General features: G+C 31.2%; 1 protein-coding gene across 1 annotated transcript; it reads right to left on the reverse strand.

Moving 5' to 3' along the window:
- Positions 1-1,595: 1,595 nt before the first annotated feature.
- On the reverse strand, positions 1,596-15,288 carry LOC143063103 (histone-lysine N-methyltransferase SMYD3-like). The gene is made up of 12 exons (XM_076235070.1): positions 15,086-15,288; positions 13,961-14,024; positions 11,460-11,570; positions 10,388-10,457; positions 9,697-9,821; positions 8,238-8,305; positions 7,730-7,838; positions 6,334-6,444; positions 5,863-5,929; positions 3,926-4,048; positions 2,853-3,027; positions 1,596-1,849 (listed from the first exon to the last, which is right to left on the reverse strand). The coding sequence occupies exons 1-12, from the start codon at positions 15,184-15,186 to the stop codon at positions 1,630-1,632; spliced, it is 1,344 nt and encodes a 447-aa protein (XP_076091185.1). The 5' UTR covers positions 15,187-15,288; the 3' UTR covers positions 1,596-1,629.
- Between the last annotated feature and the right edge of the window lie 19 nt (positions 15,289-15,307).

A 15,307-nucleotide genomic window follows, 5' to 3' on the forward strand; every position in this document is an offset into this window, starting at 1 on the left:
ATGTGGACATCAAACCAGTACAGTAGAAACATCAAAATGAAAATTTATAAAAGCAATATCCGTATTGTTATAACGGGCAGAATGTTGGAAAGTAAGCAAGAGTTATGTAGATAGACTTAATTAACACCTTTAACACCAAGAACTTGCGTAGAATCTTCAAAATATTTTGGTCAACTATATTTTCAAACGCAGAACTGCTGCAGAGAGCCAGTATATGGAGATGGATAGGTCACATCCTGAAGATGGACCCATGGAATTGTTGTTGAATCACCTCGACGTGAACACCACCAGTAAAGAGAAATGTAGGAAGTCCAAAGGGAACTTGGAGACGAACAGTAGACAAGGAAAGAACAGAATTTGGATGGAGGACATGGGGAGAAGCACAACAATAAGCAGCAGGCAGACTCAGATGGAAGGCATCCATTTGCTCCTTATGTGACACATGGCGCTAACAGGAGTTGTAAGTTGTAGGTAACAAAAAATGTCAATCTAATTTTCCTGTACCTTATTAAGATTTCAATTGAAAAAAATTACTCAGCAGGTATTTTTTTTTATGTCGATCTTGCATCAAGGATTATTTAATGTTTATTAATGCATGTTTAAACATGTCATTCAAAGTTTCGCTTAATTTGTCTTAGTTTTTCAACAAACTAAAAATAAAATGTTCCATGTGAGCAGCTTGATGGGACCACAGAGGTTGAACCACCATGAACAGTTGGGGTAAGTATGAACAATACATTCAAGCTTGATACAGCTCTGAATTTGGACCGGAATTATATATTTGACACCGACTGAATGTGGTAAAAGAACTGAAAAAATGAAATTGACCTTTTACCTGTTGTGATCCAATATATCTAAAATCTAAATACACAGTTAGATTCAGTATATCCAAGTTCGTCAAGAATTTAATTTATTTATTTTATCACTGGACAACATTAGATAAGTTTGAATCAGAGTTCACTTTGTAAACATAAGAAAAAAAATTGCATAAAAAATAATCTATTCCATATAACAAACAAACCTACCACGATGTTTATTATTAATTTACAAAATCTAAATGTGTCAAAAAGACATAAACGGCTCGGCCCCACTAGAAAAATTGCTTGGCGCAATTTTTTAGGAGTGGAAATTTTAGCAAAATTTAGATGTATGGAATAAAGTATAAACTCAATCTGTAACTCATTATAGTAGGCTCACATACTAAAAATTGGCTTATTAAGTTAAGGTGTTAAGAAGACAGCTGCCTTTGGTTAATATAAGTATCATTGAAGCACCTAGGAATGCTGTTACTATTCAAAATGCCTCCGATAGTTTATAGAAAATAAAAATAATAAATTTAGTAAAATCCCAAAAATTCACTTCTGGAAGTGAGGGTGATTGGCTATTGAAAAGATATCAGACATGTCATCCCTACCTTGAAGTGCAGCAAAAATACCTCAAACTATACAGCTATATGTAAAACAGTTTTTGTGAAATGGTGGTGGATGTGCACATGCTGAATACTTATAAATGAAAATGCAACATATTTATCCTTAAGACAAAAGCCCCACAACATTTTTTATATAAAGAAAGGAAAAAAATTATAAGAAATGCTCAATCTTCTTTTTTTATTTTTTTTATTGATCTCCATTAACTGTTATTGAATTCTCTCATCTCCTCCATACACTGTTCAAGTAGTTCTTGTAAATCTCTGTATAATGGATGTTCTTGTCCATGTGTAATCTGTATTATCTCCCCTGATTGCTGTAAAGATGTCAGAGCTGCCTTTAACAACTTTAAAAACAGCTGTATTTTCCCTTGCTTCATTAACAATAGACCAATCTGAGGGCTATGATGTGGATAAAACAATCTGAAAATCAAACAACAAGATTTAAATTTTGAAAAGAGTAACAAATGGATACCTTATATCCAGCTGCAAATAACATGCTGTATATATATAACTTATCTCAAGACTTTTTATGACATCTTTGCACTAAATCTGTTGGATGTGTACTGATTGATACCTTTGTCTGCGAGAACATTGTTTATTTATTAGATGTAATTGGCTTTGAACTAGCTGTCTGTAAATGTGAGTATTCTTATATCAGTGCCTTGTGTCGATTGTTTTTTTTATGTTACTGGGATTTTCTCTTTTGTGCTCTTTATCAATCTCTTATATGTTAATCCATCTCCAAGACCAACTGATTTTTACAGATTGATTTTATGTTGCCCTGTTACTTCACTATCCAAGGTTAGGGGAGGATTGAACCCTAACACCGGTTATTTAAACTAAATTGGTTAGATGTGCATGGATTGATTCATTTGTCTGGTAAAAAATCATTTTCTTGTTAGTTGTAATTAGCTTTAAACTAGTTGTCATTAACTATGAGAACTCTTATCTCATTGCTTCATGTTTATTATTTTTATTTTATATGTCCTGTTTTTTTTGGTGATTTGTATCTCTCTATTATGTTAATCCATCTCCAACTGATTTTACAGTTTGTCCCTATGTTGTCCTGCTACACCACTGTCCCAGGCTACACAGAGGATTGAGAACTAACAAACATGTTTAACCAACCCACATTTGTATGTGCCTGTCAGTAGTCTGTAATTCAGTGGCTGTCAAAGGTTTCTGACAGTCATATTTGTTTTTTGTAAGTTGTATTGTTTTAAATTTGGCCATTAGTTTTCTCATTTTATTTCAAATTTATGTCAGGGTCATTTATAGCTGACTTTATGGTATGGGTTTACCTCATTGTTGACGGCAGCACTGTGACCTAATTGCTAATATCTTTTTCATTTGAACTCTGGTGTATAGTTTATTAATTGGCAATCATACCACATCTCCTTTTTTTATATAGTTTCCAACTTACCTGTACGGTGAGATAAGTAAACTGGTGTAAGACAAAGCTTGGGACCAGTTTTCACAATCTATACTGGCATCTAGTCCGAGATCTAATATCTGTAGGCAGTGAATGTTGTATGAAGAAAAATAATCTTTTTGTTTTTGTTGGCAGTCAATACAACTCTGGAGCAGTTTTGCAGCATCTTAAATAAAATAGAGATTTATGTAATCTTGCCTCTTTAAAGTATCAATTTTATATTCTTGGTACTTTTCTTCATCTTAAACTTCTTGGTTTTATTAATTAATATTATACATGATTTGAACATAGATATGTCTATGTAAATATGTCTCTCTGTATGTTATCATGATAGTAAAATGCATACAGTATATTGATATTTAAATCGCAATACCTTAACCCTTTCCTCCATGGATTTTTTTCTTTCACATACTTGATTCGCATAGGATTTTTTCAATGCAAAAAAAATCATCAGGTATAAAGTATTAATGCATTGTGAAAACAAATATTTCATCAATGAAATTCAAGTCAGATATTCTCATGAATATCCTTTTCATATTGGATACAAATTTTTTAAAGTTTGATGCAGACATTTTGTAATCAAAGCGTATCAATTTAGGTACTACACAGGCGTCAAAAGGCGTCATTATGGAGTATGGGGGGTGGCGTCAAAAAGCATCATTATGGAGGAAAGGGTTAACATGAAAACTATGCAAAAACTTCTAGTCTTTGAACCATCGACTAAAGGTTGATGGTCAAATAAACTCTTTGGAAATGAGATGTGCTAATGTAAATACAACTGAACAACAAGTATCATTGACTTATCACAAGTAGTTCCCTGAAACTAACCAAATCACAAACTTCAACAAAAAACTATGCTAAAGTTTCAAGGTCAATAGACCATGACTTTTGGGGGATTGCCAACAGCTAAAAGGACTACTTGTGGTTCACCTAAAAAATCATGTAACTGAAGTAACAAACTGTTTAAGATCAAAGAAGCATTAACAATCATATGAAATGATGACACATATCTATCATTTGAAACTGTACGTTTTACAATACATGCAAGGTACAGTTCTGTTTACCTTGGAACTTTTTCTCCAACTTTAAACTTTCTAATGACCTGCATATATAATTTTCATATTTGTTAATTCTAGGTAAATCTGTACTGTTCAAAGAACAACCACATTCTTTACAGGGAAGAAAACCTAAAAAATAGAAAGAAATATACATATATCTTACATTCTACAACTGCACCAAGTATGATAACATATTCTCCTCCATAGATGGTTCAATTTTAAGAGACTTATCACACAAGATATAGTGGTGAATTAAATTTCTTGGCAATAAATAGCTAAACTATTCTTTTTCAATTAGGTGCAAAAATTCATGTTTTTTCTCTGTGGTGTCAATCAAGCATGGTCTCCTTTTGCTTTCTTTAAAACAATACAACAAAATTGAATAAGAACCAACAAAGACCAAGCAAACGAAAAGCTGATTACAAACATAAATAAGCACATCATGGCTAAGACTAAGGTAACATGTATTTTTTTCCATCACATTCTAGATGAAAGATTATAGATGGTCCTGCATTTAACTTTAATCATAAAAATTACACCTTTCACAGTATCACTATCAGGGCCGTAACTAGGGTTCGATTTTTTTCTCTCAGTAAAATGGCTAAAAATGACCTTTTTTTCTTCGATTTCCTTAACTTAAGAAACATCAGTATTGCTTTAACCTGTAAGATATTTTTATGCAAAAAAAAAGCTGAGATTTCTGTTCGGGGTGAGCCAAGGCTCCATCTTGCTCTGTCTCGAAGGCCGTACCTTGACCTATAATTATTAACATTAAAAACATTGTGACCGCAGATTTTTTTCTCAATAAAATCAGTGGCTAAAAATTACCTGTTTTCCTTCGATTTCCTTACTTAATGAAACATCAGTATTGCTGGATCCTGGAACTAATTTTTATGCAAACAATTAATATTATTATCTGTATTTAAAGATATTTTGGTTCGAAATCAAACTTGCAAGTTAAAAAAAGATATAAAGCAAGATCATAGAATGCAAGATATTTTTTTTTATTAAGGACCTTGAATTTCAATATCGTTGAAAGCTGAACAGACATGTATATAACTACAACCAGGGACCTTCTATACTAGTATATACTTAGTATAGAAAGTCCCTGCTACAACAAATGGGAGTGTTTAACTACTAAGGCATTGCCTACAATGTTCTGGTACGATCGGAAGACTTACTGTCTGACTAGTCACCTTGAAAAAAATGATCCAACAGCTGATTTAGCCAGTAACGAATTTCCTATATATCATAGAAGATTCACAATACAAAGGCAACTTCCTCTGCTTAATTGAGCACCTAAATAAATGTGAACAGTTTTAAAGTTTTATTCAAAATTGTCAAAAGCAAAGTTTCATATGTGTTCTCGTCATGCTTGTACAAATACTGAATAACAGACAGACGGCAACACAAAAAAAACAAAACAAATACTGAAACGTATCACTATCAAAAAACAATCCGGAAAATGACATATATAACATATCATGATAACACTGTTAAAATTGTAAACTTGTGTTGTTTATTATATAAAGTCAAGTTCTTTATGTACATATTGTCAATATTTCATTTTATTACTTCAAAAAAATATTTTGGTTTAGAAAATTCAGGGGAGGCAGTTGCCTCCCCTGCCTTATAGGTAGTTACGGCCCTGACTATACATCAAGTTCATATGTACTAACTTTATACCAAACAATATAAATAAGCAGATGTGGTATGAGTGCTAATGAGACAACTCTCCATTCCAAGTCACAAAATTTAACAATCATAGGTCAAATTACAGCCTTCATTACGGAGCCTTGGATCAGACTGAACAGCAAGCTATCAAGGGCCATTTGCAGATGAAATATTAATCATTTTATTTTATCTCTTAAAAAAGTGTTTATGCTTTTAAGTGTGATTCATCTTTATCTAAAGAAACTTTCAATTCACAAATTACTACTAACCATCTTCATCCTTTTCCAGGTTACCAAGGCAACAATTCTGACATTTAACACTTCTCATTTTCTTATCCTAAATTAAAACAGATTCAAAAGTAATAAGAATTAGATATGACCAGTTTTCATTCAATAACATTCTAATACATTTTGTTACTTTAAAGGGGCACTAGCTGTCAAATTCATGGTAACCAATTTGATTCAAATTCTAGTATTTGATTAATAACATTGTAAAACATATATCCAAATCATAAAAAGTCTAGAATAAGCAATTTGCATGGCATAGGGTTGAAAAAATGCAGCTTCGTTTCGTGTGTATTTTAGTCTAGACGCCATCTAATTAATTAACGAGTTGGCCTCCGAATACTTCCGAGGACCATAAGATATCTTATTTTTTGTGTGAAATGTTGAAGTGAATACTCTAAAAAGGAAAGTCCCTAAAAATGTTCCCACATTGTTTTACCATCATATGATGTTTACCTTTTCCCCATCAGAACACCTTGTACAAACACAGGTAAAATAATACTGTTTATAAAGCTGATCCTGTCTGTCTGAGGTCAAGGCCAACTGATCTATGTAACTTATTCTAATCTGAAAGATCAAGATAATAGAACATAACATAAGAAGAACACCATTATAACACAAATTATGTCACTTTACACTAAAAATTCACCATGCAATCAATCATTCACGTATTCTTCAATACACAGATATAACCCAATAGACAACTTTCGAGTTCGATGCATTTCCGTCAAAAACTTTGGTTTTAGAGAACATCATTCATGTGTTTAGGGGCATCGTCATTTCTGTTCCAATGTTGAGCGAGTGGATGGAAAACTATAAAGCTATATTGCACAAATCATTCAGCAAATTGAATTCTCATAATAGTCTTTCAACACTGCTGTCATTAGGGAATTATAATTTAGTACCTACAGAACAAATATTATTTCTAGTTTATCCTGCACAATGACAATCACTAAGACACTTGATGAACGTGTATAGTGCAGGGATACAGAAGATCCCTCTATCTGGTAAGTGACGTCATAAAGGTATGCATGATTGACAAGTTTTTCTGGTGACGGACAAACTTGAAAGTGGTCTATTAAAATCTAACAATGAACTAAGGACAGTCTTCAATGTGTAGTGAGTTTTGACCCATGTTGAAGGCATCACTGAGCGTTAAAAAAAAAGAAAAGCTATACAAGCACTGTTCCTGTTCGATTTTCATGTGCCTATACTGATTTCGAGTCATGAATTAATTTTATACCGTTCAACACTTCCTCAACAACTTTTGGTTTTGTCAAAGATATTTGGTTCCATGCAGCAAAACTCATCAGTTGCTTTATAAAAGTCAATAGGAAAAAGAATATGTTTCTTAACTCTGATATACAAGAATATTTGTCCAAATGACACCATGCCCCACTTGCACAGTCACTTTTACATGTTAAGTGAATCTCAAAATATAGGTCAAAACCATAATTCAGCATGTAAACTGGTACTTAAAATTCAGATATCAATTCATCATTTATTATAGCAAATCCTTCAACACTAGTAACATTTGAATCTAATTAATAAAATTGGGCAAATTTTATAAACGGAAATTTCTACTGAAATGTAAGTTTTTATAATATATTGTGAACCTGATTCTGTCAAATGTTTTGCATAAAAAACAATATCGCAATACTTCTGAATTTACAGTACTAAAAGTTCACACAATAATGAACATATCTACCAAGTTACAAGTTAATGTGACTACAGCTACTTAGTAAAATACCTTAAACTATGGTAAAACTTTAACCTGACATGAGAAAAATGAACAAACAAATAGACACACTGACAGAACATAATTATCACCACTAAGTGTATAAAATCTTACATTTTCAGGATTGGGGTCTTTTATCTCTTCTAATGCCCTCAGGTATAATGTCTTCCCAGAGAATGTTACAACAGCATTAGGTTCACAGCTATGGTCAATCAAAGATGGGCTACAGTAAAAAACATATAATTTTTGTTTCATAATAAAATTTATTTCATTATAATGAGAGACTCTAATATACTAAAAAGATAGATTATGGTGCATCAATTATTGTCAGACAAAATATCACTTTTTGTAAATGAAAGAAGCAAAGTTACATAACAGTTACACTGAGTCTTCTTTAACATGTAAAAATTAATATTGATTTTTGTCGAGCCTTCCACTTTAGTGGAAAAAGCGAGACATAGCAATCCTACATTCGGTCGTCAGAAAGATTTGTAAATTTGCAGCTCATAAAATTTTATCAATTATATAATGTCACGTGTGTATTTCAAGAGTTTTAAAAGGAGACTTTATGGTTATCAATAATTGAAAATATATTTAAATGAACAAATTTTGTATAACTTACCTGATAAAAATACCAACACCAACAGGATTTAATTCTCCATCACAAATAGTAAAACTGTTAACTGCCATCTGGAATATAAAATGTTACTATTATAATAACAAATAGTAAAACTGTTAACTGCCATTTGGAATATAAAATGTTATGATTATAATGACAAATAGTAAAACTGTTAACTGCCTTTTGGAATATAAAATGTTACTATTATAATGACAAATAGTAGAACTGTTAACTGCCATTTGGAATATAAAATGTTACTATTATAATGACAAATAGTAAAACTGTTAACTGCCATCTGGAATATAAAATGTTACTATTATAATGACAAATAGTAAAACTGTTAACTGCCATTTGGAATATAAAATGTTACTATTATAATGACAAATAGTAAAACTGTTAACTGCCATCTGGAATATAAAATGTTACTATTATAATGACAAATAGTAAAACTGTTAACTGCCATTTGGAATATAAATTGTTACTATTATAATGACAAATAGTAAAACTGTTAACTGCCTTCTGGAATATAAAATGTTACTATTTTAAAGACAAATCTTAAAACTGTTAACTGCCTTCTGGAATATAAAATGTTACTATTATAATGACAAATAGTAAAACTGTTAGCTGCCATCTGGAATATAAAAAGCCAGTTGGTCTAGGCATTATATGTATTTGTATTATTCCTGAAAATACCTGTCTCCTGATCAGATAAAACATATCAATATATACATGATACATGTACAGTGAAACCTGTTTAAACGGAACCTCTTCAGGACTTAATATTTTGTTTGGTTTTGGCTGATGTCCGGTTTTATCAGGTTCACAACGCATACAATTTGATACGATGGAGCTTAAGAACATGTTTGGTTAATACAGGTTTTCGGTTTATACAGGATTAGGTTTAAATAGGTTTCACTGTATATGTATTGCCACTACAGTCAATGACGTGGCCTGAATAGAAACCCTTATGTCTTACTCCATAAGCATGCCAATCTAACCATAGTTATATACAAGTTATTTGACCTGACCTAGAATCAAAACTTCAAATTATACTGAAGTTTAGGTGCATTGATTGAATTGAATTTGTGTTCCAAACATAACTTGCCAACCTCCAAATACTTATTTTGAAAAAGACATATCTCCTTATTAACAATAATATGTGTCTAAGAAACCATGCTATGTGCATACTGTCATATTTCCATGTTCAGCAAAACTGTGAAATCTATGTCAGAAAGCCCATTTACTGTAACTTTACCTTAAACCAAAACTTAAACCAGATACAAGACAAACAAACAGATAGACACACAGACGTCACCAGAAAAGGACCCTCTATTATGGTAGGAGCATTATAATAACATTTACTAATGTATTGACTACTGTCGATACTATGAGTCATGTGGCCACAACAAATATTTATGTCCTGCTCCATGCTCTTTTAACTTATAGACATAACCAACACTACCTTGCAAAAGATGTCAAATATCTCTGTTGCTGGTGGTAAGCTATTTCCTACAAGCTTTTGTAAGGTGAACATTATCTGTGAAAACTGGGACATCCTTTCAGGATCTTGTTGTATCTCCTTCTTATCTGTAATTAAAATATTTAGATGCTGTCAATCAATCAACAAGAAATTACTAAATTTTACCTTCTCCAAGAATCACATTTCTTTGTATGTATAAGATTTTTTAACCCTGTTGTCAGTTGATTGCAATGGATTAGAAAGTTCTTCTGTTACTATATTGACCACCCTTTCTTAGTAAAAGGGTACATGTTTTTCCTCTTCCAGTTTATGAACATTTTTTAAACCAGTTTTTAATTATTATATCTATTTTAATGTCAGAAAAAGAAATTTGTTTGCTAATGGGTTTCGGCTCTTAATTTCTTGGAAGAGTAAGTACTAAGTGAAATTATATTTTTTTGTGCAAGTTGTCAATATCTGTGAAAAGATGTGTTAATTAATGATAGTAAAATCCAGTATTAAACTTTCAGTGAAGAAAAAAAATAGTTTAACAATTGCTGCTGAGTATATAAAAAGCTGACTGGCCCTCAATATCAGTTTAAGTGTTTATTAACTTTGTTATTTGATAACAATAATTAAATAGTTTACCTGTTTTCCTTTAAGGATACATAAAGGCATATACCTATCCACTTACGAGTTTTAAAATCTGAAAAATTTCTATTCCAAGTATCATTAGAGCTATCAGGTTTTCCAAAATCTCTTTGCTAAAAAGTTAAACAAAATATACAAGTTATTAAATAAACACAAAGATAAATTTGTAATGTTTTCTTCTACGTATACACAAACAACTTTTGTAACCCAAGAGTTTAGACTTGTACATAACAATAAAAAACCTGAGCTTGCTTATAAGGATTAAATTCATCATGTGATTTTTTATGAAGTCAGCACTTTTTTCCCTAAATATCAAAAATATGAAAAGTGCTATATTAGCCACCATTTACACCTTTTGACTAAAGTAAAGTTTTTAAGCAAAGGAATCATTAAAAAGAAATCACAATTATTAATCCTGTAATGTTTTGGCCTTGCAATTTTAGGGTATATAAAATTTCAAAACTGAATATATTCAGATTCAAGAATTGCCTCATACAACCATGCTTTGTCTTTGCTTTTTAAAAGCAAACAACTTTTTAAAAAGGACCATAAATGAATTACAATACATGTATTGACATCAATGTTACAGAGAAAGGATGAAATAGGATTAACAGCTGACACGTTGTATAAAAACAAGTTCAATCAGGAAATCAATTTCTTTTGAAAAATTTTGCTTATAAATTTTCAAAATTAATTTGTCCATATTGACAGAAAAAAATTAATTTGCACATACATTACATACATGACATATTCCCAAATCATCACTTCTAAACAGTTTGGAGTTTCAGAGAAGAAATTGTAAAGTTTACAATCTATAAAATGAAACTAGTTGGTGCTATTTTCAAATGAATTAATGAACATAACCTTTATAGCAACGTATTGATCAATTATGTTTTCAAATAGAAAGCAGGAATCAATTCTAATAACAAGTTATTATTATTATTAACTTAGAATACTGAATTTTCCCAAGAATTTTAACATCACTCCAAAGTTCTTTCCAAGAAAGAGTGGTTCTTATAAGCAGAAGTCTGTTAATATCAAAGATAAATAATCACGGCTTTAGCAAATTTGACACTAGAAATGTTTGACCACAGTTTTATTTTAGTAAACATTACCTTGTGTTTAATTATAAGTCTTAACATCAACATTACACTATCCACTGGAATATTAGGAGATACATGCTGTAAATAGCTACATTCTTCTTTGTGAACAGTCCAATCTTCTCTCTGTGATTAAATGTGTATAAAACTGTACATGTAAAACAAATAACATGTGAATAAACATTTAAATCAAACTAGAACACACTCGCGAAATCGCGGGGAAATAGAGCATATGTAAACTGTAAAAAAAAAAATTATAACTGGAGAATTTCAGGAGAGTTATCAAAAGTCAAAGGTACTTGGGGACTTGCCACATTTTTTTTTGCCCTCCCCCTTTTTTCCAAATACTGAATTTTATTCCTTCTGTTTTTCTGTATACTCTGAACATACAATTACTATAAACATGATAAACAGTCACTGATATATTTGTATATTTATTATCAGTGACCGCCGTGAATAGTAAAGAGTCCCCCAGTAAACCATTGGAATTTATAGGAAAGGTATCAAAAGTTATAGGTACTTGGGGACAGGATAATTGTTTTACAACCCCTCATCCTTTTTTCCCAAAAATTCCAATTTTTTTTGTTTTCTTTTTATTTCATTATGAACATATGTTTAGTCTATTATGAACATTCATTACTTTAAATAAATGTTTTGCTTTTTACTATCAATTCTCAGTTTACTAATCAATCCACAGCAGTCATTGATGTATTATATAGACCCTCTCTATTTAATATACTTAGTGACCTGATGAAGTTTTGTAAAAGATTTTATGACTGGAGAATTTCAGACAGGGTATCAAAAGGTACTTTGGAACATGAAAATTGTTTTTATAGCCAGGCTCCTCATTTTTTTCCCTCCAAAATTCCCATTTTTTTTTTGTATTCTATTCATTTCAATAATGTTAGCGTTTATCTAAATAATATGAACATTCATTACTAAAAATAAAGTGTATTTGCTTTTTACTATCAATTTTCAGTTTACTAATCGATCATGGCGGTCGTTGACATATTATATAGAGGGGGGAGGTAGGAGGGGTCCTGATCCCGAAATCCCAGGCTTAAATGATCTTAAATACTAGAAATCCAGAGGTCCCGATATTATATAAATTTAAATCCTGACATCCCGAAATTCCAAAAAAGAATTCCCGGATCCCGAAAGGGTCAATCCCAAAATCCTGAGCTTCAAAACATCCGATCCCAGCGTCCCGATAAAGGTCCTATCCCAACTCTATAGACCTTCTCTATTTAATAAACTCTGTGACCACCATGGATAGTAAACTTGAAAATGATAGCAGATAACAAATACACTAATTCGTAGTCTTTAGATAGATATATGAAGATATGGTATGAGTGCCAATGAGATAACTCTCCATCCAAATAACAATTTATAAAAGTAAACCATTATAGGTCATATTATTTATATGTTCAAAGTACAGAAAAACACAAACCAGAAGTCTAGTCTAACTCCCAAAATAACCCAAATTGAATAATCATAATAGATATAGAAAGATGTGGTGTGAGTTCCAATGAGACAACTCTCCATCCAAATAACAATTTTAAAAAAAGTAAACCATTATAGGTCAATGTTCGGCCTTCAACACGGAGCCTTGGCTCACACCGAACAACAAGCTATAAAGGGCCCCAAAAATACCAGTGTAAAACCATTCAAACGGGAAAACCAACTGTCTAATCTATATAAAAAAACGAGAAACGAGAAACACGTATAAATTACATAAACAAACAACAATTACTGTACATCAGATTACTGACTTAGGACAGGTGCAAACATTTGCAGCGGGATTAAACGTTTTAATGGATCCAAACCTTCTCCCTTTTTCCGAAACAATAGCATAACATCACAACATAGAAAAACACACAATAAAATATCAATTGGCAGGCCTAACTCAATCAAAAAACGTGAAAATGAATGGATGACAAATGCAACTTTACATGGTACCTATAGGACACAGAGGCACAATGATTAATTTATTGTGGGAGGGAGAGAAGCGACACACAAAATGAGGTCTTCTCGTTTAAAAGTATAGATGCTAAAAAAACAAATGGACATTTAGAACAATATAAAAATAAGAAGTTTGAATTGTTTTACATTTGTCATTTGGGGCCTTTAATAGCTGACTATATATGCAGTATGGGTAACTCATTATTGAAGCCTGTTGGTGAACTGTAGTTGTTTATTTCTGTGTCATTAAGACTCTTGTGGAGAGTTGTCTCATTGGCAATCACATCCCATCTTCTTATTTAATATATGAGAGCACATACATGTACATTGTACATTAAAATGTTCCATGTAATTCAAATTTCCAAAGGGAAATTACTCCTGTAATTTGTAAAAATAGTTGATCAGCATTGATTTTTTAAAAAATATTTTCAGATATTACTGATGAAATGTTATATAAATGTGAAAAGAAATGTCAGCATTAAAGCAGGCACCAACAAAATAGAGATTTATTCCGTGGAAATATTGTTTATATAAAAATACACTAAAATTCTCACCTGACATGAGACACTACAGTATTTTAACACACCACATTTAGAGCATTTCTTTAAAGCATCACAGCTGAAATTTTTAAAATAATTAGTGAAATTACTGAATATTAGTATGTTATTAAAAACCACAAAAAGATGTTAACTAGAGTTATAATTACTTTCAGACATAGTCGGTATTAAAGAACATTTAAGAATTGAATGCTTTTTAATTGTAACTTAATTGGGGTGTAAAAGCATTGACCCAATTACATTTTGTATAAAGTGCGTAAGTGCTTCGATCATTCTAAAAATGTGTGCACTGTCAACGCTTTTACAACCCTACGAAGTTACAAAAAGAAGCATTAAATTCTTATAATTACATTTTTTAGCTAGGATCATGAAAACACGATTTTTATCAATTTTTTATTTAATTTACCTGTGCACCTTAATATTGTTGGATCTTGTGTCATCAAATAAGATAAATTTTATTGTGTAATGAAGTTGCTTAAGGAATAACAGGAGATTGCATAGTAGCCAATCAGAATCACATATTATAATGAAACATACATCTAATGTAATTCTAAAGATATAAAATAAATACTTTTAAGTTTATGAAATGAAAGCTACAATTATTTTTACGTGCTTAGCTAAAAATGTTGGTAAAACTTTGTGATTTTACAATGCTGAACATTGCATTAAAACTTACATACAGAATTTTTCACATAAATATAATTTATATTTCCAAAAAGCATTTTTAAAAACAAATATATATAGATATATATAGATATAATATCTATGCAACAATTCTTGAATTTTTCATAATAAATTTATTTTTAAAAACGAGGTGCCGGATTATCTTGGTCCAAAAATGTCCGCATACCGAAATGTCCAAATGGGTGCCGAAATGTCTTCAGACTTGGGTGCCGATATGTCTTGTTACCATATAAAGGTACATGTATATAGGAATTTTTTTTTCTGAGACATGTGAGATGAGTGCCTGTGAGAAAAACAAATGTTTTTGTTTGATTGCTTCATAGAATTGCATGAAACATACATATTAATATGATTATTTAAGAATAACCATGTGTTTATGGAGAAGGAATGTATAGACCTCATAACGACATGTAAGACATACAAAATGCACAGCTTTACCTTTTTACACATGAACTACAGTTTACTGTTCGATTACTCTGACTTAAAGTGTGAACATAAGGCTTTGCAGACATAATAACATCACCGAGTTGAGTTGCCATTTTAAATATCGTTGCTTATACAGCCACCTGATCTGCTAATACAGTCACACTTGACACTAATCATGCACAACGCATTGCAGACGAATTTAAATCGCTTACATCGTTGAAAAAATTATAACAT

The sequence above is a fragment of the Mytilus galloprovincialis genome, chromosome 2, assembly GCF_965363235.1.
Source record: "Mytilus galloprovincialis chromosome 2, xbMytGall1.hap1.1, whole genome shotgun sequence".
In the NCBI taxonomy this organism is placed as follows: Eukaryota; Metazoa; Mollusca; class Bivalvia; order Mytilida; family Mytilidae; genus Mytilus; species Mytilus galloprovincialis.